The sequence below is a fragment of the Macaca fascicularis genome, chromosome 11 (genome assembly GCF_037993035.2).
Source record: "Macaca fascicularis isolate 582-1 chromosome 11, T2T-MFA8v1.1".
Taxonomy (NCBI): Eukaryota; Metazoa; Chordata; class Mammalia; order Primates; family Cercopithecidae; genus Macaca; species Macaca fascicularis.
Window position 1 is genome coordinate 9,606,637 of NC_088385.1, and position 25,260 is coordinate 9,631,896.

The 25,260-nt window shown below is 52.9% G+C and overlaps 2 protein-coding genes across 11 annotated transcripts in view; both read right to left on the reverse strand.

Moving 5' to 3' along the window:
• LOC141407972 (SH3 domain and tetratricopeptide repeat-containing protein 1-like) overlaps positions 1–8,389 on the reverse strand; it is a 217,533-nt gene extending 209,144 nt beyond the window's left edge. For 4 of the 6 annotated variants that reach the window (XM_074005880.1, XM_074005878.1, XM_074005875.1 and 1 more), the window contains exons 1-3: positions 7,686–8,389; positions 6,104–6,224; positions 3,938–4,134 (exon numbers count right to left, since the gene is read on the reverse strand). In XM_074005880.1, the coding sequence (XP_073861981.1) occupies positions 3,938–4,134; positions 6,104–6,224; positions 7,686–8,108 (741 nt within the window). In that variant the 5' untranslated portion in view covers positions 8,109–8,389. The other 2 variants (XM_074005876.1, XM_074005879.1) reach the window with 2 other exon arrangements.
• Positions 7,700–25,260, reverse strand: part of LOC135966377 (SH3 domain and tetratricopeptide repeat-containing protein 1-like) — a 45,986-nt gene continuing 28,425 nt past the window's right edge. For 2 of the 5 annotated variants that reach the window (XM_074005874.1, XM_065525146.2), the window contains exons 2-3: positions 13,629–13,670; positions 10,316–11,989 (exon numbers count right to left, since the gene is read on the reverse strand). In XM_074005874.1, the coding sequence (XP_073861975.1) occupies positions 11,000–11,647 (648 nt within the window). In that variant the 5' untranslated portion in view covers positions 11,648–11,989; positions 13,629–13,670 and the 3' untranslated portion in view covers positions 10,316–10,999. Of the gene's footprint in view, positions 7,837–9,170; positions 11,990–13,628; positions 13,671–25,260 lie in introns of those variants that run through there. The other 3 variants (XM_074005872.1, XM_074005871.1, XM_074005873.1) reach the window with 3 other exon arrangements.

Here is a 25,260-nt window from a genome sequence, read left to right on the forward strand (position 1 = left end):
CGGTTTCCTTGCTGTAAACTGGCAAAGAGACCGTGTGAGCCGTGTTCCCTGGGGCCAAGAGAGTCCAAGAAGGAAAACCTGGGACTCCTGGGACTGGGATGAGGGCCGGGGGCCGGAAGAGGAGGGGTATGTGGGGGACGACTTGGGGGGCAGCCCAGATAAGGCTTTCAACACTAGACAGCAGCGTCTACACAGGCAGTCTGTGTAGATCACTGCATCTCACTTCCCGCAGGGCTGACCAGTGGCCAAAGGTGGGACTGGGAGGCTCCGCCCAGCCAAGTCTGGGAGCAGAGGACACTGAATGAGGGATCCCTGGGGCCACCCTCACTGGCCTGTCGCTCTCCTGACACCACAAGAGGATCAGGAGCTGACCTTGGGTCCTAATGGGGGACACCTTCCTGGCAGCAGGCTGGCAGGGTGGTGTGTTGGTCAGTGTACTGGGCTCTGTGTCTCCGCCCCTACCTGCTGTGTGACGGTGGGCCAGACACTTAACCTCTCTGTGCCTCTGTTTCTTCAATGGTGAACAGGGGCACTAGCAGCCCCCACATCCGGGCACAGTGGCCTGAAGGTTAAAGGCAAGGGTGGCATGAGACCTACAGCAAAAGCTCTGAGCAGGGAGCTGCCCAGGGAGTTCCACCACCATCTCCCTCTGGCCGCCAAGGAAACCGAGGCTCATGGTGACCTGGCCCAGGTCTGTTGGACTCAGGGTCCTTCTCATCCCCAAGATCAGAGGGCTGCTACCAGGGAAGGAGCTGGCCCCTAGTAGACACACCCCAGGAAGCACACAGGGAAGGATGCCCTGGGGACTTCGGTATGTTATTGCAGAAACAAAAAAAAAAAAAAAACCTTTATTGCTATTTGACCCCTGCTTTCATGCCTCCATTTCCCAGAAAATGAGCCACGGGAGACACCAGGAGAGGCAGGAGACCACCCTCCTTGCACAAAACCCACTCCCTCAGATGCTGTCCTCAGCGAGGGTGGCTGGGGGCCAACCTAAGGGGGCCCACCCGCAGAGTGGCAGAGGAGGCGGGTGGACCCTGCGGACGTTGAGCTCTGTGGCGAAGGTCCTGGCCTTCTGGTAGAAGAAGAGCGACTTCTCGCGGTCCAGGAGAAAGTTGTGGGAGATGGTGGCCAGCCGCGTGTAGATCTTCAGCTGTGCCTTCTTGTTGCCCAGGTCCACGGTGGCTGCCAGTGCCAGCTTGGTAGTACCCGGCTGCATCAAACGGGTCCTGAAGGGCACAGGCCATGCTCAGCAAAAGGGGGACTCAGAGTCTGTCTTCCCAGAGGCCGTTCCTGTCTCCGGGTCCTTCCATATGTCCAGCCAATCCTGGCTCACCCCATGAGCCCTGAAGCCTGTGGCACTGCTGTGGTCTCAGCTGCAGGAGGTGGGGATGACCCTGACACCCCTGGAATACTTCCTGACTGTCCCTACGCCCCCACTCACATCAAGCCTCCTGCCCCAGTCCCACCCTCTCTGCAGGCAGTGGCTGCTTTCCCCATGGGCTGAGGTCAGGGCCGATCCTGCCTGCTCTGAGAGTTCCATGCAGGACCCATGGCTCCAAGCCCCAGCAGGGGCACAGCGTTGAGTGACCCAGGCTCCCCTCTGGCCCCTGTCCTTGCTGACCATTTCCAGGCCCTCCACTGGCCAGGCCAGGTACAAAACCATCTCCCAGGTGTCCTCTCTGGCAATGTTCCCTGAAATATTGACAGAGTGTGACTCCCCAGACATCCACTCCTGTTTTCAATGCATCTTTGGCTCAAACTCACCATCCCTGGGTTGGCCTCCGATACCTCTTCCTTGACCGTCCCATCCCCCACCCGGCTTCTCCCCACGTGCCTCCTCCACATGGGGGTCACCCAAGGGACCGAAGACTCGTGCCTGGCCTGTCCCCCTTTACCATCTCAAGATGGCTCCCAGGGCCAAGGACAAAGTCCAAGATGCAGCAGTCCATTCCCTGACTGCCCCGCCCCACACACGGAGCAGGGGCGTGAGAAGGCCCTGAGTCACCGCCCAGCCGAACACTGGACTCTGTGCTGGGTGTATGGCTGAGCCTAACATCCTTGCTCCCAGGCTGAGGGACCTGGGAGTGAACACTGACCATACAGGGTGGCCCGGGCTGTGGTAGAGGGAAGCCCAGAAGCCTGTGGGGGGCCCAGACTCAGCCAGGGGTGGGAGGCAAGGGCTTCCTGAAGGAGTGGGGGCATCCCAAGTGAACAGGAAGGAGCCAGCCAAAGCATATGTCTCTGCGTATGCGTGTGTGTGTCCTCCAGGAAGGAGTTGCTCAGTGCAGGCAGGCCTGTGTGTGTGTGTGTGTGTGTGTGTGTGTGTGTGTGTGTGTGTGTGTGTGTGTGTGTGTGTATATGCCTGAGTGTGTATGTGTCTGTGCATTTCAGTGTGCCTGTAGTGTGTGCAGCAGCTAGTGAGTGGCAGGCTGAACCAGGACACACCTAATCCACCCTATTCCAGGGCTCACTCTCATGTGTAGACTAAAGGGGACCCCATTTTAGAGGCAATCGGCAAGGATGCCCATTTACCCCTGCCTCTCTGCCAGCCTTCCAGGCCCCATCCAGCCCGGCTTTCTCTCCCACTCCTCTGGGCCCTGGGTCCAGAGCCTCCTATACAAGGAGGAGGGCGTGGCCTTGGAAAGACAGCCTCCCTTGGGAATTCCGAGGGGGCCTTCCTGTGGGAAGCTGGCCTGTGCTGACAGCATAGTCACAATGAGGCCCAGAGGGCTGTGCCCCTCGACCCTAGCCGTGGACTTTGGCCTCTCAGGTACTACTTGGCCCTTTCCTTCCTCCTGGGCAGGCGGAGTGCGCGGCAGGCTTGACCAAGAGAGAGAAAGGCCTCTTCTGGGAGGCCCGTCCCCTGGATTCCAGGTGAGCCCCTGAGCAGTGAACAGCGTCCCTCTGGGCCTGACACCTGGCACCTCCCTGTCTGGCTGGGACTTGGGAGGCCACCGGGACAGCTTCTGAGCACCAGGTGTCGCCAGCACTGGGCGGGGGCCTCCCGGGCAGCCCCAGGCCTGTGGTGGGGGATTCGGGGTGGGGTCTTAGGGCTGCCCCTGCTCCTCATGTTGTTCTAAGGCCCCCAAGATCTCGGTCCCTGGACTGGAGCGCCCTGGCCCCTCAGCCCATAAGGAGCACTGATGCGGTGCCGGTGCGATGCTGAGGAGGGGTGGGCACCTGCTGGCCAGAGGGGTGCAGACATCCCAGGTCTGAGTCTGCCAGTCCCAGTTCTCCACCCCTGCAGGACTGGGGGCAGAGGGAGTACAGGTCCCAGCACCTTTCCTCGAGACAGACCCGACCCAGCAAGGCCTCCGTCTGGCTGGCTTGGGCCCCGCCCCATTGCGCCTGCCCTGCGCTGGGGTTTCCCTGTCTGTGAAGCACATGGTAAGACACTGGCCCCACCCCACCCTTCCTGGGTGATGTGAAGATTCAAGGTGTCTCGGGACTCCAGGAAGGAGTTGCTCAGTGCAGGCTGGCACCCTGGGCAGGCTTCCTAGAGGAGGCGCTGGGATTTGGGTTGGATCTTGCAATGTGGATTCAACATGAGGATGATGCCATCCTCCTAAGTGTCCTCCCCCCCGACCCTGTTTTTGTTAAATGCAACTTGACACTTGACTGTCAAGACTCAGCTTTGGTGTCACCTCCTCCAGGTGGGCCTCCCGACTACGATCCCCCTTTACCCAGAGGCCACCATTGCCCGCTCATGTGTCAGCCTCCCTGGCTGAGACTGAGTTCTTGAGGGTGGGGCCTGGCCAGCTTGGGAGCTGGGTTGTATCTGCTAACCTTGCCGGCTCCTCCAGCTGGGTGCAGAGCTCCAGGGAGGCCACTGGGCCATTCCTAAGGAAGGCTGGAACCCAGGACTCTGGGGTCTGGGTGGAGATCCCACTCCAAGGGGGCCGGGAACACCCCGAGCCCTGCCCCTCCCACCCACCTTCAGGTCGTAGAAGATGATGTCGCCGAGCACCAGGTACACCTTCAGGTAGTAGAGGGTCTCCTGGTCGAACTCCAGCGGCGAGTTGCAGAGCGACAGGGCCTTGAGGTAGAAGTGCTCCGCCAGCTCGCCGTCGCCCAGCCGGTGGTGCAGGGCAGCCAGCCGGTGGTAGGCCACGCACTCATTCAGCCGGTCCCCTGGGGTGCAGGCCAAAGGGGCAGGTGTGAGGACGTGGCTCCCTGGGGCAGGCAGGGCACAGGCCCCTCAGGAGCAGGTATGCAGACCTCGGGCAGCACCTGGCTTGCCTCCAGGCACCTGTGGTCACCTGGGAAGTTCTGCCCAGTCCCTTCCAGGTTCCCAGACTCACTTTCCCATCTGCAAAGCAGAACTAATAAGGCCTGCCCCCGTCTACTGTGAGGCTTTGGCAAGTCGGACTTGGATGGCCCAGCTCTGCCTACACATAGCCACCTGCCTTTGCTCACTGGTTTTAACCAGGGGAGCCCAAAAGCCATGCAGTCCAGGTGCTCCCGGGCACCAGGGCTCCAGGCAACCCACAGACGTGACATCCGACTCCTGGGTGTGTCACAATCAGAGCCCCCTACCCTGGGGAGTCACTGCGTGCCTGAGCTCCAGGTCCCCCCACAGATGTGCAAACCCACCTTGGCTGTCTCCGATATCTTTCCGTTTTCAGGGCGAGTGCCGTGGAGCCTGCATTGAATGCATTCCCACACAGCTGCACACCTACTGTGTACTGGGACCCGGGGCACAAGGTGCTGGTGCATGCGGCCTGCCCAGGGCTCCCTGTGTCTGGAGGCAGACAGACAACCCTGGCACAGCACCAGGGGATGCCCAGCCTTAAGGGGCAGGCTGCTGGAAGGGGAACTGGGACTTCATCAGCCAGAGAGCCGTGTGGTTGATGAGGGTGGGAAGGGCACAAGAGAAAGGGAATATGCCATTCAGCCAGGCACAGGGACCAACGAGATGCCTGGCATGTCTGGAAGGCACAGGCCACACTGGGCAGCCCTTGTGGTCAGCAGCGGGAAGAGGCAGAGGAAGCAGAGCTCAGCCAGGCAGGGGGCTCTGCACCGCGTGAGAGACCTCAGGATGTGCCCCACGGCTGGACTGGGAAGCCAGCTGGGCAGATGTGCCTGCCTGGACAGGAGACCAGGAAAATCTGGCAGGTGTTTCAGCTCCTGCCCTGAAGACCTGGAGGCTGGGCTCTGGCAAAGTGTGGCTCCTGGCAGGGTGGGGGCTCAGGGGACTTACCCAGAGTGATGCTGAGTGCTAGGGCCATGTGGGCAAACTCCAAGCCCTCCTGGGGTTCCTAGGGCCATGTGGGCAAACTCCAAGCCCTCATGGGGCTCCTCCAGCGTGGCCAGCAGTGCCACCAGCTTGTGCACAGCCGCAGCTCCGCCTTGCTCCGACTATGGTTCCCCGTAGTCACTGCCAGGAGCAGCGCCCGGTCCTACCACACGGGCAGGTGGGGTCAGGCTTCCCGCGGCACCCACCTTGCCCAACGCCCTCCTCAGAGCTCGAACATGTGCTTGGAGCTTCCCACGCCCCAGCTACCCCTGGATCTCGACACAGCTCTGTGCTCTGGGATAACGCACGGGTCAAACGCTCAAGTTAGGGGCTGAAGAGTCACCTGAGGCCCATCCAGCTACACCCGGCAGCCTCAGACCAGCCTCTCCCACCTGCGCACCGGGGGTGTGACTGGGGGGAGCCGGCACTCCTCTCTGCTCTAAAAGCACCACATTTATCTGTGCCCAGGGCTGAGCCACACCGTGAGCTCAGAGGAAGGGAGAAGCCGTCCCCGCTTCGGGCTGCATGCAGTCCTGGGCCTCCCACTGACATGCTGTGTGTCCTTTGACATGTCCCTGTGCCTGAGCCTCAGTTTCCTCATCTGGAAGATGGGGACAGGACTTCCTGCTCATGGTTGCTTGAGATCAAGTGCAAGGGTAAGGCCACTGCCATGTCCAGGCTCCAAGCGTTTGTCCCGGGCAGGGGGCACAGTCAGTATCATTCCTGGTGAGACCACTAGGAAACCAAGCATGTGCATGGGTGGCCCTGCCTCCAGGTGCGAGGCCTCTGCCCTGCCACACCTGTGCCTCAGCCCTCCAGGTGCCCCCCTGAGGCTCACCCACATCAGCCCACAGGCCAGCTCACCCGGTAGAAGGACACGGCTTTCTCCCACTCCCAGGCCCATTGAAGAATATGTCTCCAGCTGCCTCAAACAGCTCCAGCCCCAGGTTGAGGTCGCCTGTGTACAGGGCCACATTCTGTGCCCCTGAAAGGAGGCAGAAATTCCCTCAAGACCCACACCTGGCGAGGTGGCCACGCCCACCCTCGCCAGCCTCCTTCCTGTCACACACTGCAGGTACACCTGAGCATTTATCAGACCCTGGGCATTAGGGCTGCCCCCACCACTGGCATGAGGACAATGAACTGATGAACCTGAGTGACAGGAGATGACTGAGCAGCTGCAGCCCGGGAGCCCGACACCTGTGAATCCTACCACCAGGGCTACCCCTAGCCCACTCTCCCTGCACTCAAACCAGTCTCCGTGGCCCCCAGATTGCTGGGAGCCCATCCCCTGGCTCCTTTCTGCATTGCCACATCCCTGTCACAGCTCCGGGCCACACACCAACAGTGTTTGTGGGTGGGCCTGGTCCCTTCTTGGCCATGAGCTCTTGATCCCTCTCCTCAGCTCAAGGAGGTATACAGCACGTGCTCAATGATGAAAGCTTCACCAGGTTCGTGGGCTTCACAAGTTGTTCCAGATCACACTGTCTGGGAAAGCCTCTGTAAACAGCCGCTACGATAGATGCATTTTGTAAGGAGATGTGCCACGTGTCGCTTGGAGCAGGTTCTTCTGTGTGTTAACTGAGTGGCCACATTATTTGAGCATGTGCTGTATACCGGCAGGTGCTGGGCACTGAGGGGCCACGCCTCTGCCCTCAGGGAGAAGATGCTGGCCACTGGGGGAGGATATGAGGGAACCAGTTGGACGGAGGGAAAAGGCATACAACAGATGCTCAGCAGTGGCTTAGGAATGAGTGGATGGATGGATGGATGGGTGTGTGGACAGACGGATGCTTGGGTGGATGGACAGATGAATGGGTGGGTGGTTAGAATGATGTGTGTATGTATGGGTGGGTAGACAATGTATGGATGGGTGGAGGGTAGATGATGTATGTACATATGGATGGATAGATGGGTGGATAGACAAATGTATGGATAAATGGACAGATGAATGGAGGGATGTATTAATAGGTAGATTGGTGGGTAGATGGATGGATGGACGAATGGGGGAATGGATGGAAGGATGAAGAGGAGGATGGATGATGTATGGATGGAAGGATGAACAGGTGAATGGATGGATGGACGGATGGATGATGGAAGGATGAACAGGAGGTGAGTGGATAGATGGATGGAAGGAAAGACAGGTGAATGGATGGATAGAAGGATGAACAGCTGAATGGATGGATAATGGGAAAATGGATGAACAGGTGAACAGATGGATGGACAGGTGAATGGATGATAAAAGGATGGATGGATGATGGATGGATGGACCCACAGGTAAACAGATGATGGAAGGATGAATGGATAGATGGGTGAATAGATGGATGATAAAAGGATGGATGAATGGACAGATGGATGAACAGGTAAATAGATGATGGAAGGATGAATGGATGGATGGACAGAGAGTGAACAGCACAGGGGCCCTCCTGCAGCCCTTGCCACTCACCTGGATGTACAGGTCCACCAGCTCGCTCTGCCGCAGGATGTAATAGATCTTCCCTGCTTGCAGCCAGGCATGCGCCTCCTTCTCTTTCTTCTGGAGGTCAATGAAAATCCCCAGACTTCGTTTGGTGTAGTCCAGAGCGGATTTGTAGGCCCTGGAATCAGACACAGTGTCAGAACAAGGGCTCTCATCCTCCTGGAACCAGTCTGCCTCCTCCTGGGTCTGGTGACAGATGAATCTGGAATGTGGGGACTGGGAACGGCCCTCTTGTGTGTGCAGTGTTCTGCCCTTCCCAGGCTGCTGGGAGGGCCAGGGTGAACACACACGGCATGGAAAAGATGAAGGACATCCTTCTGAGGGAATCGAGCATCGTGCTGCCCTGTGGCAGGAGGAGTGTGCTAGTCCATCTCCCCTCCTCCCAGACATGGCCTGTGTCTTCTCCAGACACACCAGGAGCCGTTAGTGTTCAGTGGCTATCTAGGCCGATGGTTCTTGAGATGTGCAGGCATCGCAGTCACCCAGAGGCCTGTCTGTATAGCTTGCTGGCCCTGCCCCCAGAACTTCCGGCTCCACAGGCCTGGGGCAGACCCTAGAACTCCCACTTGCCACAAGCTCCTAGGTGACATGGATGCTGCTCTCCTGGTCCAGGCACCACACTTTGAGAAGCATGGCTTTAGCACACTGGCCTGTATTCCTTCTGTGAACCTGAGGCCAAGACTGGAGCCAGTCTCCCAGGTCGCCATGGAATCTGGCTCCTTCCCTCTTCCCGACACTCGAGGAGGTGTAACTGCAGCAATGTCACCGGGCCCTGTGGGTGGGGTGGCCAGGGTCATGGTTACCCCACCACATCAGGATGCTCGGGGGAAGCCAAGTGGGCCACATATGGGATGTGAGACCTTGAAACCCTGCCCCAGGGAAGCAGGTGACACAACTGGCTCTGTCTTCTGTGGAAAGAAGCCACAGGTGGCTGCTGTGGTCACATTTAAGGGGACAGATGAAGGCCAAGAGTGAAGACTCGGGGCAGGCAGAGGTCAGATGACGAAAGCCACCCTAGTAGGAAGAACAGCCCAGACTGCACGTACTGCCTCTGCTGGGGTTGAGATGACCTTTGGGGAGGTGTGCAGGCAGGGATGGGAAGACGTGTCACCCAACAAGGGAGGCTCAAGCTGGGACTCATGGGCCATCTGCAGCCCTGGGACGACCCCAGGCCCAGCAGCTCAAAGAATCTGATGCCAAGAAACCAAATGATCCCAAGGACAGGGGCTACTGGGGCCCTGGGCCAGCTTCCCTGTGCCCCCTCCCTGCCCTACTACCCCACCCCCTTTGTGCCCCTCCCCGCAGTGGGGGCTTGGGCGCTGGGTTCCTGGAGGGTCTCCTTCCAGTCAGAGAATGCCCCTGGGGAAGAAGCCTGGGTCTGAACCCCCCACCCCTCCTTGGGCAGATGTGTGGGACCGGGGCCCCTTCACACGCTCCTTTCCAAAATCTCATCCCTCCTAGGGCCAGGAGTGGGTGACAGGCCTGTGCTGGGAAATGGGCAGATTTAGCCACAGCCCCTGGGGCTCTGAGCCAGGCCACAGGAGGCACCTCTAGTCTCACTATGCCATGACGTCCATCCTGGGAGGATGGACAAAGCGCTGCAAGGCAGAGGGGATCCGCAACAGCATCCATTGTCTTGGCCATTTCCCTAGACTCAACTTCCTCATCTATCCTCTGCAGCCTAGATTTCGGACAGCCCTGCCCACCTACTGTCCGTTCACTGCTCAGTCTGCAGTGACTGTTCTATAGCACTCCATGGCTCCCCAGTGCTCTTGGGGAAAAGGCCAAGCCACAGCCTAAGGCCCCAGGCCCTGCTTAGCTCTCCAGAAGAGCTTCTCACCATCCAGCACCCAACCCACCCACTCCCAACTCTGCACCTCCCTGCGTAAGCCCGACTCACTCAACCCTGCTCACACTCCCGCTCACTCACCACCATTCACCCACTGCCACTCATCCTCACTAGCTCACCCCTGGGCCTTCACACAGGCTACACCACCAGCCCCTCCCCGCCCCCACCACCATCACCTATTACTTGACTAAATCCAATCAACCCTCTGGTCCCAGACTGAAGAGTCTTCCCGAACCCGGGGCCAAGTGCTGCCCCGCCATCACGCCACTCACCCTTTTGTGGCTTCTCTGGCCTGAAGCTCACATTCCTACATTCAGCCACTGCCACCTGAGGACCCCACAAGCCCCATTTGTGGGTGGGGCCTGGCACACTCTGCACAACAAGCTTTTGCATGAACTGCTCTGCGGCTTTGGGCAATCACCTGCCCCATGTTCTCTGTGAAGTGGGATGACAGGTGCACAGGCTGCCGCTATACCAAGCAGATAACATGGGCACAAGAACCGGCGTTCCAGGCCTGGCTCATGGAGGGGCCCCAAGTCCCAGCTCAGCAGAGCCTGCGTCGACCCCAGGGTTATGTCTAGGGATTCCCAGCACGCAGGCCTTTCAGTGCTCAAGGCAGGATGGTCCCTGGGCAAACCAGGAAGAGCTGGCTGCCCCAGTAGGCACAGAGGGCCTGGCCCTGCATGGGAACGGCCTGTCTCCAGGGCACTTGCCAACATCTGCTGTTGGCCATGACTCAGCACTTTCGATGGTGGAAAAACCACTTGTTTCTGAATCACAAATTCCAGGTGTGCCCTGACCCGAGTGGCCCTGGAAGGTGCACAGGACAACCCGGGGTACCCACTCTCCACGTGGCCCATCTCCACGGCGACCAGACGGGCCCACTCGTAGTAGCCCTTGCCCTGCTGAGCCGGGCCCTGGTGGGTGAAGTCCCGGCCACACTCCCTGCAGGGCAGCCTCGAGAACAGCCTCATGGCCTCCAGGAGGTAGTGCTGGGCCAGCCTGCTGGCACCCGCGTGCAGGCACCGGGCCCCGAAGTTGGCCAGCACCACTGCCTGGTTCCTCCTCTGGTCCAGGTCCCAAGCCACCCGTAGGGCGTGGTAGTAGCTCTCGGCTGCCTGCCTCGTCCGGCCCGTTCTCTTCAGAGCCACGGCCACCATGTTGGCATTCACGCCCTCCTGGTCCTCACTGGCCACCACTGCATCCTGGACAGACTGCAGGATGTTCAGGGCCGCTGGGCTCTGCCCCTGAAGCACGTGCAGCCAGGCCACAGCCACCAGGCGGTCCATGATGGCACGGACTCCGGCAACAGCACTGGCTTCCACCGCCTGAGTCATGAAGGTGATGGCCGGGCCGTGGTAGCCACGGTGGCTGTACAGCTGGGCCAGGCTGGCGTGGAGAAGTCCGCGCATTGCCTGGCCTGTGCCCGGGGTTAGGGAGGCCAGCGCTCGCCTGAGGTAGTGGGGAGGCTGTGGGGCTGAAGGACGTTCTGGAGCACCAGGTTCACGCTCCTCAGCGAGCCGGCCAGCGAGTCCTGTGCCCTCAATGAGGCCACCTTGACACAGCTCAGCACCAGGTGGGGCAGGCACTTGCAGCTGCCGATGTCAGCTAGGAGTAGATGACAGTCTGAGAGCCACGCAGCCTCTGGGGCTCCCGAGTCCCTGTGCAAAAGCAGTAGCCGCTCTAGGACGGGCAGGGCCTCCTCGGGCTGCTTGAGGTGCACGTGGTGCCTGGCCAGCAGGAAGCAGGCCCGGGCCTCGGCCTGCAGGCTCTGGCCACCCACCGCCCACCGTAGCACCAGCTGCAGGAGCTCCCCCTCCACCTCAGTGCTGCAGATGTGGCCAGGCGTCCCCAGGAGCAGGGCCACAGCTTTGGGAACCACCTGTGTACACTTCTCTCGGTTCTTCTGCTTCCAGTAAATACTGGCCAGGTTGGCGTACACAGCCACCACCAGGAACAGGTCCCCAAAGCTGCCCTCCAGGGCCCCCGGTGCTTCCTCAAAGTACACCCAGGCCTGGGACAGCTTGAGCCTCCTGCTGCACAGCCGCCCCAGGAGGAAGCAGAGCCTGGCCAGGGCCATGACGAGGCCAGCTTTCTTGGCCACCCCTCGGGCCTGTGCCAGGTGCCCAGTCAGCTCCTCGTCGCTAAAGCTGCAGAACACGCTGCTCAGCCATGGCAGCGCCACGTCAGCTGGCCTTGTACCCGGGGGCGTTCAGGAACAGCAGCAGTGAGCTCAGGGCCTCTGGGTCCTCCCAGTCGTCCTCAGCTTCCAAGCAGAAGGAGAGCTCCTTAGGGTCCTGCAAACTCACGTTGCTGGATGCTGGGGGCAGCCTGGGCAGGTCTTTGTTATATTGTTCCAGAACATTCTTCATCTTCTGCAGGGTCTCCTGTGGCCCCGGGCCCAGGCAAGGTGGAGGTATTTCTGCAAGTCACAAAAACACCTAGACAGATTAGAGTCCAGCAGTGAGTCCTTGGTCCACTGGGGACAGGGTCTCCGCATCCCCGCCCTCTGTGTCCCTGGTGCAGCTTGCCATGAGCCCTTGAGAATTATGTGCAATGCAAACCCAGGGCCTGGAGCACGTAGGAACTCCGGCACTATGGGGACAGAATACGCAGGCCTGTGGCCCGACTCTCCTACAAAATCACCCTCCTGTCCTGCTTTGTCACCCACCTGACGGCATGGTTTTAGGGCACTATGTCAGCTCAGTGATCCCTCAGAGATGCCTTTTCAGGCCCCCCGATGGGGTACAGGAATCCATGAAATCCCCAACAGCCAATCAGAGCTATTGATCAGCTCAAAAGTTGCTATGCAAAATTGGTAAAGCCACTGATGGCACAGGACAGGGGTGTTGTAGCCATGTACCCAGCTCCGTGCAGGGAAACGGACCATCCCTGCAGGAAGGATGGGAAAGCTTCCAGGCCCCTGTGGCCACCTTTACCTTGGATGGTCTGAAAACCTGAAGCCCACAGTTCCTAAAGGGTTAACAAAGGCCAGGCTGCTCAAGCAGCCCCCTGACGCCTGCTGGCTTCTTAGCCAAAGCCCCCTCCCAGAGGTGAGCAAACAAGCGCATTTCCTGTTGGAAAACCTGGGATGAAAGGAGGCATTACTGGGAAGGAAAAAACCTAGATTTAAACAGACTCTGTTTCAAGCTCACATGTAAAAGGTATTTTCAATACAAACTGTCTCCTTATTCGTCTGTAAAGCCTTGGAATTAAAAAAATAAATATGATTCAGAGACAAATGTCTGACTTGACTACACTAGATTAGCTAAGAAATCTCCCCCACTCGGCAGAGGCACACAGCCCCTCCCAGCCACTACCCTGGCCTCGAGGGCAGCTGGAAAGCCACGTGCCATTGCTCCAGGGACTTTGGCAGAGGGTGGAACCACCCCGTCCCTGAGGCAAACCTACAACAGCCTTCCCTTCCCCAATGGCTTCCCGGGCTGCCTCTGGGACCTTGTGCCTGCATCCCAAATTTACTGGGATGGATCCCATTCCCAGGGAACTTCCAAGGGCCCTTGGGGCGTCCACATCACCAGGCTGTCCACATACGGACCCTGTGTGATGGGAAGAGACAGAGCCATAGAGGGGAGAAGGGAGGGTCTCCCTGAATCAGCCCCTCAGGAAGGAACAGACCCTTCAGGGACCTCAGTTGAGGCCCCTGGAACCTAAGGCTCTCAATTCTGCCACCCGCTGAGGGCAGTGTGGCCTCCCACCTCTGAGGCAGAGCACAGGGCGAGCTGCAGCTTCTCCAGGTCATGAGAAAGGAACCCACAGCTACACGTGGGCCCCAGCAGTGGAAAGGATGCCCCACCTCGCTCGGGGACCAGGCGGGGGCCAGCATGTTCACTGGAAGAAGTGTGGGACCCCACAGCCTCCAGTGCCAGAGTAGACGGGAGGTTCAGGCCCACCTCAGGTGACGTCCCCCAAGCCCCCAGCCCACACCGCAGAGGGGTGACAGCCGGATCCAATGCCCACCATACTCAGCTCTGTGACTTCCCCCAGCATTACTCCAAGGCCCAACTCAACCAGAGGAAGCCTGAGCCACCGGCAAAACCCACCTCGTTCCTGCGGCTGCTCGGTCTCAGCTTCCTCTACTGAGTCTGGCAAGGGAGAAAAAAGAAGCCATCAACACCCCCAGCCAGCGCCTCTGGTCCTACGTCAGCTTGAGCTGGGTGTCAGTGTTGCAGGGTGAGAGCATTGCAGGGTGCAGGGGTTGAAAGTCATATCATCCTCTTCCCTCCTGGATCATGGGAACAACATCACTGGGGGGTGGACACTTTCTGCGATATTGGGAGTAACATCGTCTTCTGTGCCTTGGAATATTAAGGACAATATCACGGGGGCGGGGGCGTGTACATCTTCTGCAATATTGGGAATAATATTATCCTCTCTCCCCCTGCAAATTCGGAAAGCTATCACAGAGTGGGTGTTCACCTCCTGCGATATGGGGATTAATACCATCTTCTCCCCTTCCGGATATCAGGAAGAGTATCACACGGGGGTGTACAGTGTCCGCGATACTGGGAGTAATATCAACCTCTCGACCTTGAGATATTAGGAACAATATCCCAGGCTGGGTGTACGCCTCCTGCTCTATGGGGAGTCATATCATCCTCTCCCTTCCAGGATATTAATAACAATACCACAGGGCGGATGAACACAGCCTGTGATACTGGAATTATTATCCCCTTCTCCCCCTCCAGATACTAGGAACAATATCACAGAAGAGCTGTACCCTCCTTGCGATATTGGGAGTAATAACATACACTTCTTCTGTGAATATTAGGAGCAATATCACCGGGTGGCTGTCCGTTCATTGCTATGTTGGGAGTCATGTCATACTCTACCCCCCTGGATGTTAGGATCAGTGTCACGGGGTGAGTGTACACCTACTGCGATATTAAAACTAATATCATGCTCTCTGTCCCTGGATATTAGGAATGACATCACAGGTAGGTGTACACCCCCTGCGGTATTAGAAGCAATAATATTATAAATTAGTAAACATCAATGATCGATTTTAATAATTATCAGGCTGGTCTCAAACTCTTGACCTCAGGTGATCTGCCCGCCTCGGCCTCCCAAAGTACTGGAATTACAGGCATGAGCCACTGCGTCCGGCCAACACTTCTTGACATCTCTTTTTGGACCTCAAACTTAGCATGCCCAAAACGTACTTTTGATTCCTTCTGCTATAACCCACTCCTCCCAGTCTTCCCGATCCCAATAACAGCATCTCTAGTCTTCCAGTTACTCAGGCCAAAATCCTTGACATCATCCTTAAAACTTCTTTTTCTCTCTCTTGCCATCCAACCCATTTAAACTCTTCTTTCAAAATATATGCCAGACCTAACCACTTCTCACCTTCCTCATCATTTCCAACCAGGTCCAGCCCTCATCATAGCGCTCTAGGTAACTGCAAAAGCCTCCCAATCGCCAGGCACAGTGCCTCACGCCTGTAATCCCAGCACTTTGGTAGGCCAAGGCAGGTGGATCATCAGAGGTCAGGAGTTCAAGACCAGCCTGGCCAACATGGTGAAACCCCCCCTACTAAAAATACAAAAAATTAGCCGAGCATGGTGGTGGGCGCCTGTAATCCCAGCTATTTGGGAGGCTGAAGCAGGAGAATCACTTGAACTCAGAAGGCAGAGGTTACAGTCAGCCAAGATCGTGCCATTGCACTCCAGCCTGGGAGACAAGAGCGAAACTCCATCTCAGAAGGTTAAAAAAAAAAAAAGCCTCCCAACGCACCTCTCTCCTTCCGCCTTTCACCCTACCCTGCATTCTACCTTCCACTCTCAAACATTTCAGAAAAAAAAAAAATTATATCCACAGAGAGAGAAAGAGAAAGTACAAATGGGGTGAAATGTTTGGGGAATCTGAGGGAAGAGCATACGGGAATTCTCTGTACTATTTTTGCAACTTTTCCAAAAGTCTGGATTATTTCGAATTCAAGAGTTAAACAAAGAAGAAAAATAAAAAAACCACTATCTCCCTTTGTGAACCCATCCTGTCTTTCTCCTGGCAACTGAAGGACGTTCTCAACTAACACATCTATTTTTTCATGAACAGTAAAAGAATCCTTGCCTAGATTTGTCCTTCTGTGCTTGGCAGTAGAAGTGTGTGTGTGTGTATTTCATATATATGTGTGTGTGTGTGTGTGTTAGTGTGTGTGGTATATATAGAGAAGGAGAAATATATATGTGTGTGTATATATATAAAAATATATATTGCATATTGACAATGGTAATGTGTATATATAAATATGTGTGTGTGTGTGTGTGTGTATATATAATACATACCCCATTAGCCTGTCCTTAACCAGTTCTAAACTTAGTGGGAAAAACAGATACCTAAGCAGAGGATTTCAAAATAATATGAATATTTTGACAGAGGGATGCGTTGCTATGGAACATGCTGCTAAGACACAAAACCTCCGAGATGGGCAATGAATGAACTAAGTTTTGTACCTATAGGCACCCCCACTGATATCCTCACAAACTTTTATAGTTACATGCATTTGCTTCCCCCGGGACCCCCATTTCATAAGGGTTAGTCCTAGAGCCTAGTAAGTTCCTACTACAGCTGGCACACGTATGCCATTCAAGAAACAGTGGCTGAGTGAATGACGAGTTAAGAACCATTTGTCAGCCAGTGCTCAGTAATACAACACGCACTGGTATGCAAATTATATTTGTGTTGAAAGCAAGGGCAGGATCACAAATTGTCATTCCAGAGAAAGCAAACCTCAAAAACTTCTTTACCCTACTAAAGCACATTATAAGAAGTTCCCCTTATATAACAGAAAACCTCCTCATTCGTTACCAATGGCACGTAAACCTAGTACGCCTCCGCCTCTGATGACATCTCTTCCATCCTCAGGGCTAGATAAAGGAGGTTCCAGAAACCCTGGTAGTTGTGAAGGTAGCTCCCAGCTCTGACAGTCTTGAACCCTGCGGGCGCAGAGGTCACACAACAGAACAACAACCGAGGGAAGCATCAGCAGGCTCCAAATATGTTTGAACCTGAGACGGCAAATAAGCTGCAACCAACTGAAAACACCAGAGATTCACGATAGCCACCTGAGGGGTTGTGTTTTAAAAAACAAAAACAAAAAATAAAAAGTAAAAAAGTGAAAAAGGAAGGGGTCAAGAATCCATCAGGTCTGACTGAGACATGTATCGGTGACTAACACCACATATGGCAAAAGCACTCCGGTGCACTTTGGGTCCCCACAGCTTCAGCAGTATTCAAAGGTGTGTGTTTCCCTAAGACTAAGCCACGGGAATACCCCCAGCAACTCTCCAAGGAGAAACAGCTCACATGGATTTGGCTAGAAATACAGTTGTCTTTAACAAATTAACACTGAATAAATCCTGACTTACTAGAGCCTGCGAGAATGACATTCTCAATGATAACAGTTATCACTACAATCTCCAAACATCTGCGATCCTGCAAGGAGGAACTGTGACAGCGCAGGCCACATGTCCAGAATGCTTCCCAGACTGCCTGTAACAGAATAAAAGAAATGAAACCCCCCCTAAGAATGTCTTCACTCACATTTAGCCAGTTGTTCCTTTGTGTATCTCTGTGCTAAAATGGCCATTCTTCCCCACAGCCTGAAGTCCTATGCTAAAATAAATGAGACTCACATGAAGCCAGAAACGTGCAGATGCGAGGAAACCCGCACAAATGAAATGGGCTGGAGGATGGTACTTCCCAGGAAGCAATTACTTCATCTCTGCCCACGAAGCAGGCAGCTGTCACTGTCCCCCAGGCCCACGCCAGCCACTCGAAGTAGGTTCTAACCAAACTACCTCCAACAATCAACGTAAATACACCACACAATTGGCTTCTGAAAGGACACCTTGCAACCAACAAGAAACTGTAAGCACAACTTTGAAAAACTGTGCAACTGAAAACCTTGGAAAGGGATAAACATTGCCACATTTTGACTCAAATACTGTTACATGGTAGCACTGCAATAATTCACTGAAACGAAAGAATGAATGAGGAATACCTTTATATAGGAATCAGAGGAAGCATGACTAATTATTTAAAGAAACAGGTCAAGAAACTGCTAGGTTCAAATGCTTCCGTGAGACACTGTCATGGCCTTAGGCAAATTCACTTCTCTTGGTCGTGTTTCTAGGCTCATCAAAAACCAGCTTTGGACTAGGGAACCTGTTGCTTTCCAATGCCTTCCTTCTGCGATTCCAGCCCAGATTTCAGGACTGCTCTCCCACTTGTTATATGAAAGCACTTTCTATGTATAATAGCAAGAGTACATTTCTGTGTTGAATGCGGTCTGGGACCTACTCTATGAGGAAGAATATCACCATGTAACTTTAAGCATCATGACAAGGCGCACTCTAGAGAAGGATAACACATAGGATGTGGCCACACGCCTGTGCGTTCCTGGCAGGCAGATGGGGAAGTCTCATTTCGTAAGGCCAAGGGGGCCCGCTGCACCTTAACATCCTCAATCCACGTCAAGTTCACAATGTCCTTCTGACATCAAACCACAGGTATCACATACTTTTCCATCCCTCTACCCAAGATTAAAATATGCAGAGCACCGTGATAAAGACGCCTCCATCACCAGCATGTTGGCTCTCGTTCTGTAGAATTACATACTTTCAGTGCAAAATGATCCCCAGGCTGCAGCGGCAAGCAAGACTGGCCTCCATGGGGACAGCAGGCCCTGCAGCAGCCACCACTCCTCTCGCCACAGTCTGATGCAGCTGCAGAGAAGCTGTGGCTGAGGCCATTCACTTTGTGAGAGAACCGCACAGGAGGGAAAAGGTAGGGAAGGTAGGGAAGAGGGCCATGTCGGCCTCTGAGTCCAAGCCAAGCCATCACATCCCCTGTGACTTGCACGTATATGCCCAGATGGCCTGAAATAACTGAAGAATCACAAAAGAAGTGCAAATGCCCTGTCCCGCCTTAAATGATGACATTCCACCACAAAAGAAGTGAAAATGGCCAGTTCTTGCCTTAAGCGATGATATTATCTTGTGAAATTCCTTTTCCTGGCTCATCCTGGCTCAAAAACCTCCCCCACTGAGCACCTTGTGACCCCCCTATTCCTGCCCGCCAGAGAACAACGCCCCTTTGACTGTAATTTTCCTTTACCTGCCCAAATCCTATAAAACAGCCCCACCCTTATCTCCCTTCGCTGACTCTCTTTTTGGACTCAGCCCGCCTGCACCCAGGTGATTAAAGAGCTTTATTGCTGACACAAAGCCTGTTTGGTGGTCTTTTCACATGGACGTTCATGACAGGCAGGTACAGAGCCAGGGAAAGACCTGTGATGAGAGCAGAAAGGAATGCGCCTCCCTGTACACACTCAGATTTTATGACAATGTGGCCAGGGGGCTGAACTAGATGCCTAAGAACATTCCTCTAAGTTATTTTGCTGATTTGCTAAATATTGATGTAAAATCTGAACTCAGACAAAAATTTTTTAAATCGCTTCAATCAATATCTTTGTCTGGTGCTCAGCATCATGTCTACATGATCATCTAGAAAACCAACTTCTGTTCTAAGGCTCACATCTTCCTATGAAGTCCCAGGGATTTTACAAGGGAATGCACCTCTCATTCGCATCAAGAACACACACAACTACCATTAAAGAAATGCTTGATTTGCTTACACCATTTTTTTAAACACCCAGATTTGAAATACAATTGAGAAGACAACTTTTTGATAGCTCTGCTTTGGAACTGCGAACTGCGGATGGAGAAAATAACCTGCCGTGATTTCTAACCAGTCAACAACCCGTCTTCCCTGGCTGCAGTAGGAGCAGTGTTTCTGAGCTCTTTCTCGGTTCTTTCTGAAAAAGAACCCAGCTGGTTAGGGGACAGATAATCATCAGTTGTCAGCGGGCTTCCTGGGTCCCACATCCCCATGTGATACGTGGAAGTAAAAAGCTATCAATGACCAAGCATCTGAAAGCTTATCCCACCTCGCCATCTGCTTCTCCTGCCACGCAAATTTAAAATTAATAAGCCTGCTATTAGAGAACAGAGTTGGTGCTGCATCTGTCTTCCTAAAATTACGGATAATTACCAGCCCATAATGGCTTCTAATCAGATTTGAGTAGTCCCTTAGACAGGAAGCTAAAGTGCCTCAGCCCTAAACTGAGAAGAAAACAGAAACTCGAAGGCTCTAGGTTTGATTTTTTCCCCCTTGTTCTAAAGTTGCTGTTCCCGAATCTCCTTCTACTGTCTTGTTTATAAAATGTATGAGAAACAGGGAATTTAAAGACACTATAGAAATGGCCACTTTTTCTAGGTACAAACTTTGTGAACATGATTTTCAGCTGCTGGGCTTTTCCTCCACAAACTGTGAGCCTGGAGTACATTTTCTCCCTCGTGGTTACACATTCAGAGTCAGGGAAGGTGGCTTTAGCAGTAAAGAGGGGACTGCAGTGAGAAGTGACTGGACACTGAGAAGGGCAGACAGGGACTCTACCTCGGTGGCCTGCAGTGCTCCCGGGCCTCGGCCTTTACTTTTCTATCTGTACAAGGGATCTAAAGGCCCGTGATTCTAGGCCACGACAGCTCTTCATACACACACACGCAAACATCACACGCCTATGTCAAAAGCTGTGACACGCGGCTGAGTTCCTGAAGAAGTTATCTTGTATCATTTCTACTCAAGTACTCCACCTCCTTCCAGACAAGTATCTGAAGATGATGGGCTATCCCACAGCAATGTGTGTAACCTCTCCTGCTCACGATCCCTGTTCACACAGCATTTTCCAAAAGCATTTGGCGTGAAGTGACAGAAGAAAGAAGAATAAGGTTCTTTCAGCCCATTCATTCATTCATTCATTCATTCAACAAATACTGACTATCTACGTGCCGGGTACTGGTATATCACCAGGGAGATATACATAGATCTCAGATATAACAGGGAACATATATTTTTGTAGGTGGAGACAGACAGCCAAAAAGTATGTTCAAGAGTGATCAATGCTGTAGAGGAAAATACACCAGGAAACAGGAAAGAACAATACCCCTAGCCACCCTACACTGGGGTGACGCTAGCATTACAAAATGGAAACAGGGGCCAGGTGCAGTGGCTCACACTTGTAATCTCAGCTCTTTGGGAGGCTGAGGCAGGCAGATCACCTGAGTTCAGGAGTTCAAGATCAGCCTGACCAACACGGCGAAATCCTGTCTCTACTAACACACAAAAATTAGCTGGGCATGGTGGCACACGACTGTAATCCCAGTTACTCAGGAAGCTGAGGCACAAGAATCACTTGCACCTGGGAGGCAGAGGTTGGAGTGAGCCGAGATCGCACCACTGCACTCCAGCCTGGGCCGAGATCACACCACTGCACTCCAGCCTGGGCCGAGATCGCACCACTGCACTCCAGCCTGGGCCGAGATCACACCACTGCACTCCAGCCTGGGCCGAGATCGCACCACTGCACTCCAGCCTGGGTGACAGAGCAAGACTCTGTCTCAAAAAATAAAATATAAATGTAAACAGAGAATAAGATACCAAAAGAAAGAACATGAAAGATTAATTGTAACAAAAGGCTTTGTAAGCTGATACTTTCCTTTCTTGTCCCTTACAAATGAAAAAAAAGGGCGGGTAGGGGGTAGCATCAAAATGATGGTGATGCTTTAAGCTGGCTTCAGGTTTCAGATGTCTGACAGCCATACTTGTACTTCAAGAAAAAGCTCTGTAAGCCATCTGGGCAATGGTTTAATGTCTTTTTTTTTTTTTTTTTCCAGAGAGTTTTTAAAATACAGGAAAACGTGTGTGTTTCTTTGGCTGCTCTGTGCCCGCACATGTGCAAACTGTGCTAACAGATTTTTCCACGTTTTGCTGAATTTGCCAGCTTGCCATAAACAGGCTTCCATGTCTTTTCTTAATTGTCTATAAATAGCACAAACACCCAAAAATGCAAATCAAGACAAGCTGTCCCTTCAACTGCTGCTGCCACGATGACAGCGAGCGACGATTGGCCAAATCAATACGCGGAGACTGAAGCTGTCGGGCAGAGAGCACAGGGCCGACTGCTTTTCCCATAGCGTTTAAAGAAACAAGCGGAAATGGCTCTCCACACAGGACAGACACGTCCTTTGTTCTTTGAATAAATACTGCCAATGCCCAAAATACTTTCTCCATCACACCATCTATATGGAATTCAAGTTCCTTCCAATACCATGAGTAACGCCAGTGATAGACTATGTTTAGCCATAATGACCCATTAGCATTCTTTTTCCTCTAAAATGTTGAAAGAATAACATTGAGTGTGCACTCACGAGGTGCCAGGCTCTGAGTTTTATCTCGTTTAGTTCTTGTTGAAATCCTGTAAGATCAATACCATATTCTCTCATTTTTTCATCAGTGAGGAAACTGAGGCCTAGAAAGGCTAAGTAAGTTGTCCATGGTCACAGGTTATTTAGGAACTTTTCTCTAAACTTTCAAAAGTTAACTACTGCCACTATTACAAATGGGTTTCTGTTTGTTTGTTTGTTTTGAGACAGGGTCTTGCTCTGACCAGGCTGGAGTGCAGTGGCGTGATGATGGTTCACTGAAGCCTCGACCTCCCGGGCTCAAGTGATTCTCACACCTCAGCCTCTCCAGTAGCTGGGATTACAGGCATGAGCCACCACACCTGGCTAATTTTTTAATTTTCATTTTTTGTAGGGATGGGGTTTCACCACGTTGCCCAGAGACTGGTTCTGAACTCTGGGCTCAAGAGATCCTCCCAGGTCGGCCTCCCAAAGTGCTGGGATTACAGATGTGAGCCACTGTGCACAGCCCTACACATGTGACTTGTACAAAGTCCGAGCAGTGACAGGAAGAGAACAGAGACTTCAGAGAGTCTCCTGGCTGTGGCAACACCATATCCCTCCTCCATACCGTCACGTGTCTACACCCACCAAGCTCCTAGACGTTGAAGGCAGCTCAGACGAAACAGCAGTAAAGAGAAGATGCAGACATGCATCTTGATTTCGGCTCGAGTGTGCCTCTTTGCAGCTGCACAGGCAGAAACCAGGGGCCGGGAGTCTGAGGCAGTGCGTTTGGTTCCTGGCAGGTAATCTTTTGGGAGACAATCCCATACAATTAGTGTTACACTTCTCAAAAAGGAAGTGTCACTTTTATAGAAAAATCGATTCCATTTGGGAGAACGGTTTAATAAAACCACAAAAGGATAATACATACATACAACAACAAATTAAATTCATCCGCTACAAACTGAAATCCAAAGCCCTCTGGGCACACAGCTGCTTTTCTGAGCTGAAATTCAACTCCAGTTGAGAAACAGGTCAACTTTTCTAAAAAGATTTCTTTTTCACATGCCTTAAATAAAAATTCCTTTCCCTCACTTGTCATTTTCCAGATTTAATGGCTCTGTTGGCCTTCCTCTCATTTAGGCCATGAGCACTGACTGCATGTCTGCTACAGCCGGGACTCCAAGGGAGGCACCCTAGGGAACACAGATGACCACAGCACAGCGACACCCTCAGGGAGCACACACGGGGAAGGCAAGATGATACAATCGCAGCCTTCACACAGAAAAGAACTTGGCATCCATACCCCGTCCCATTTCTAGAAAACAACGATGCTGAGTCAGAAACATTTACCGAACAGCCTGCAGTGTGGAGGGGGCTCCATGCGGGGAAGAGCACCTTCAGAAGGGGGCATACAAGCAACATGGAGGCAGGAGATGCCCCCACCCACAAGGGCCAGCCTGGGGGTCTGCAGAAATGCCCATGCATCTGGGAGGAGGGAGAGAGAACAAGATACTTAAATGCTCCTAAATGAATAGAAGCCTCCCAAGATCCTCCCCCGAAATGGGGCAGGGATTTACAAAAGACCAAACCGAGCATGCGCAGTTACCTGAGCATAGCGCCACGAGAGCGAGCTATCGAGGAAGAAACAGGATCCCTAGAAGCCTGAGCCTCTACTCCCAGCTCTGCGACTCATTCACCCTATGACCTTGGTGAAGGCTCTTAGCTTCTGCGAGCCACAAGAGAATCATGGGAAAACAGAAGATATGAAAACTGCTCTTTTTCACAGAACTGCTGAGGGAATAAAATCAGATAATGGATTTTAAAATTCTCTGTGAATTACGAAGCAAAATACAAACGTATGAAATCATTCTTACCATTAATACCAGCACTGTAAAATTAAGAGCAGAGTTAAGACCACAGCATTTTCCACCCCCCTACTCCCGAGAGAAACAGTGAGTCCAGCCGATGTATTCGGGCAACCCTAGTATCTAGGCTTCCAGAGCCTCAAACAGCTCATGAACTCTGACAATATCACTCCAGCCCAGTGCTCATTAAGTTCTCCAAGAGAGCCAACTGACAGAAAATACTACAGCTTTTTCAGCTGGGCTTGAAGCCCTCCAAGCTCACAGCACAGCTAAACAATGAAGAAGAGGTTTTCTGCCACTAGGCTCAAAAGCTGGCTTTTGTAGATTCCCATAGACAGAACATTCAAGGCCAGGCGTGGCGGCTCATGCCTGTAATCCCAGCAATTTGGGAAGTCGAGGCAGGAGGATCACCTGAGGTCAGAAGTTCAAGAACAGCATGGCCACTATGGCGAAGCCCCGTCTCTACTAAAAATACAAAAATTAGCAGGGCATGCTGGCGGGCACCTGTAATCCCAGAAACTCGGGAGGCTGAGGCAGGAGAATCGCTTGACCTCAGGAGGCTGAGGTTGCAGTGAGCTGAGATCACGCCACTGCGCTCCAGCCTGGGCGACAAGAGTGGAATTCCATCTCAAAAAAAAAAAAAAAAAAAAAGCATTCTTTTTTGCTGACGTTAAATTTCCTGTGCTTAACACAGAGAAATCATACAACACTGAAATCCTGAAAAACATATCATAAAAAGCATTTAGTGACTGAAAAGACATTCAATATAATCTGTAACAGTGAGTTCCCCTCCTCTTTCCAGCCAGCTCCACTAACGCTGTGACCCTTAACAATGCTTTCACTAACACAGAGGAAAATTAATAGGACTGCTTACCCCTCTCAGCTGACAGCTAAAGCAGTGCTTCTCCCTGGGCTCACTAAAGATGACCTTTACCCAAAACCAGGCTGCAACGACCCCGTAAATGTTGACTAACAATTTCAAAATTCCCATGTTCTTTGTCCACTCCTAAGGAAGATGAACTAAAGCCAGGTGTCTCCAAGTCAGAACTAACAGAGGCCTTAAACATCAGATGGCCCATCCCCTTCTTTCACAACCGGGGGATCTAAAGCCGAGATTATGGAAGAAAACAGCCTGTTTAGTAACAAAGCGAAAACCAAAGCCTAGTCACCTAACTCTGGTCCAGAACTGCTGCGACAATCCAGCACCCACACAGGATGAGTCTCCCTAACCGGAAACTCCGAAATCCACAACTTTTTGAGTGCTGACGTGACGCTCAACGAAATGTTCATTGGAGCAGCTCAGACTCTGGATTTTTGAATTCAGGATGCTCAACCAGCAAGTATAACACAAATATTCAAAAATCCAATAATGTAAAAAAATCTGAGACACTTCTGGTTCCAAGCAGTTTGGATGAAGGATATTCAACCTGCATTTTTTCTTTTTTTTCCCTCTAATGAGGGAAATTTAAAATGAGGCCAGAGCAAAGCCATTCAATCCATACTAAAGCCATTGAATAGTTTAATTAGTACCCATTTAAAGTTAAGTGCTACCCACAGAT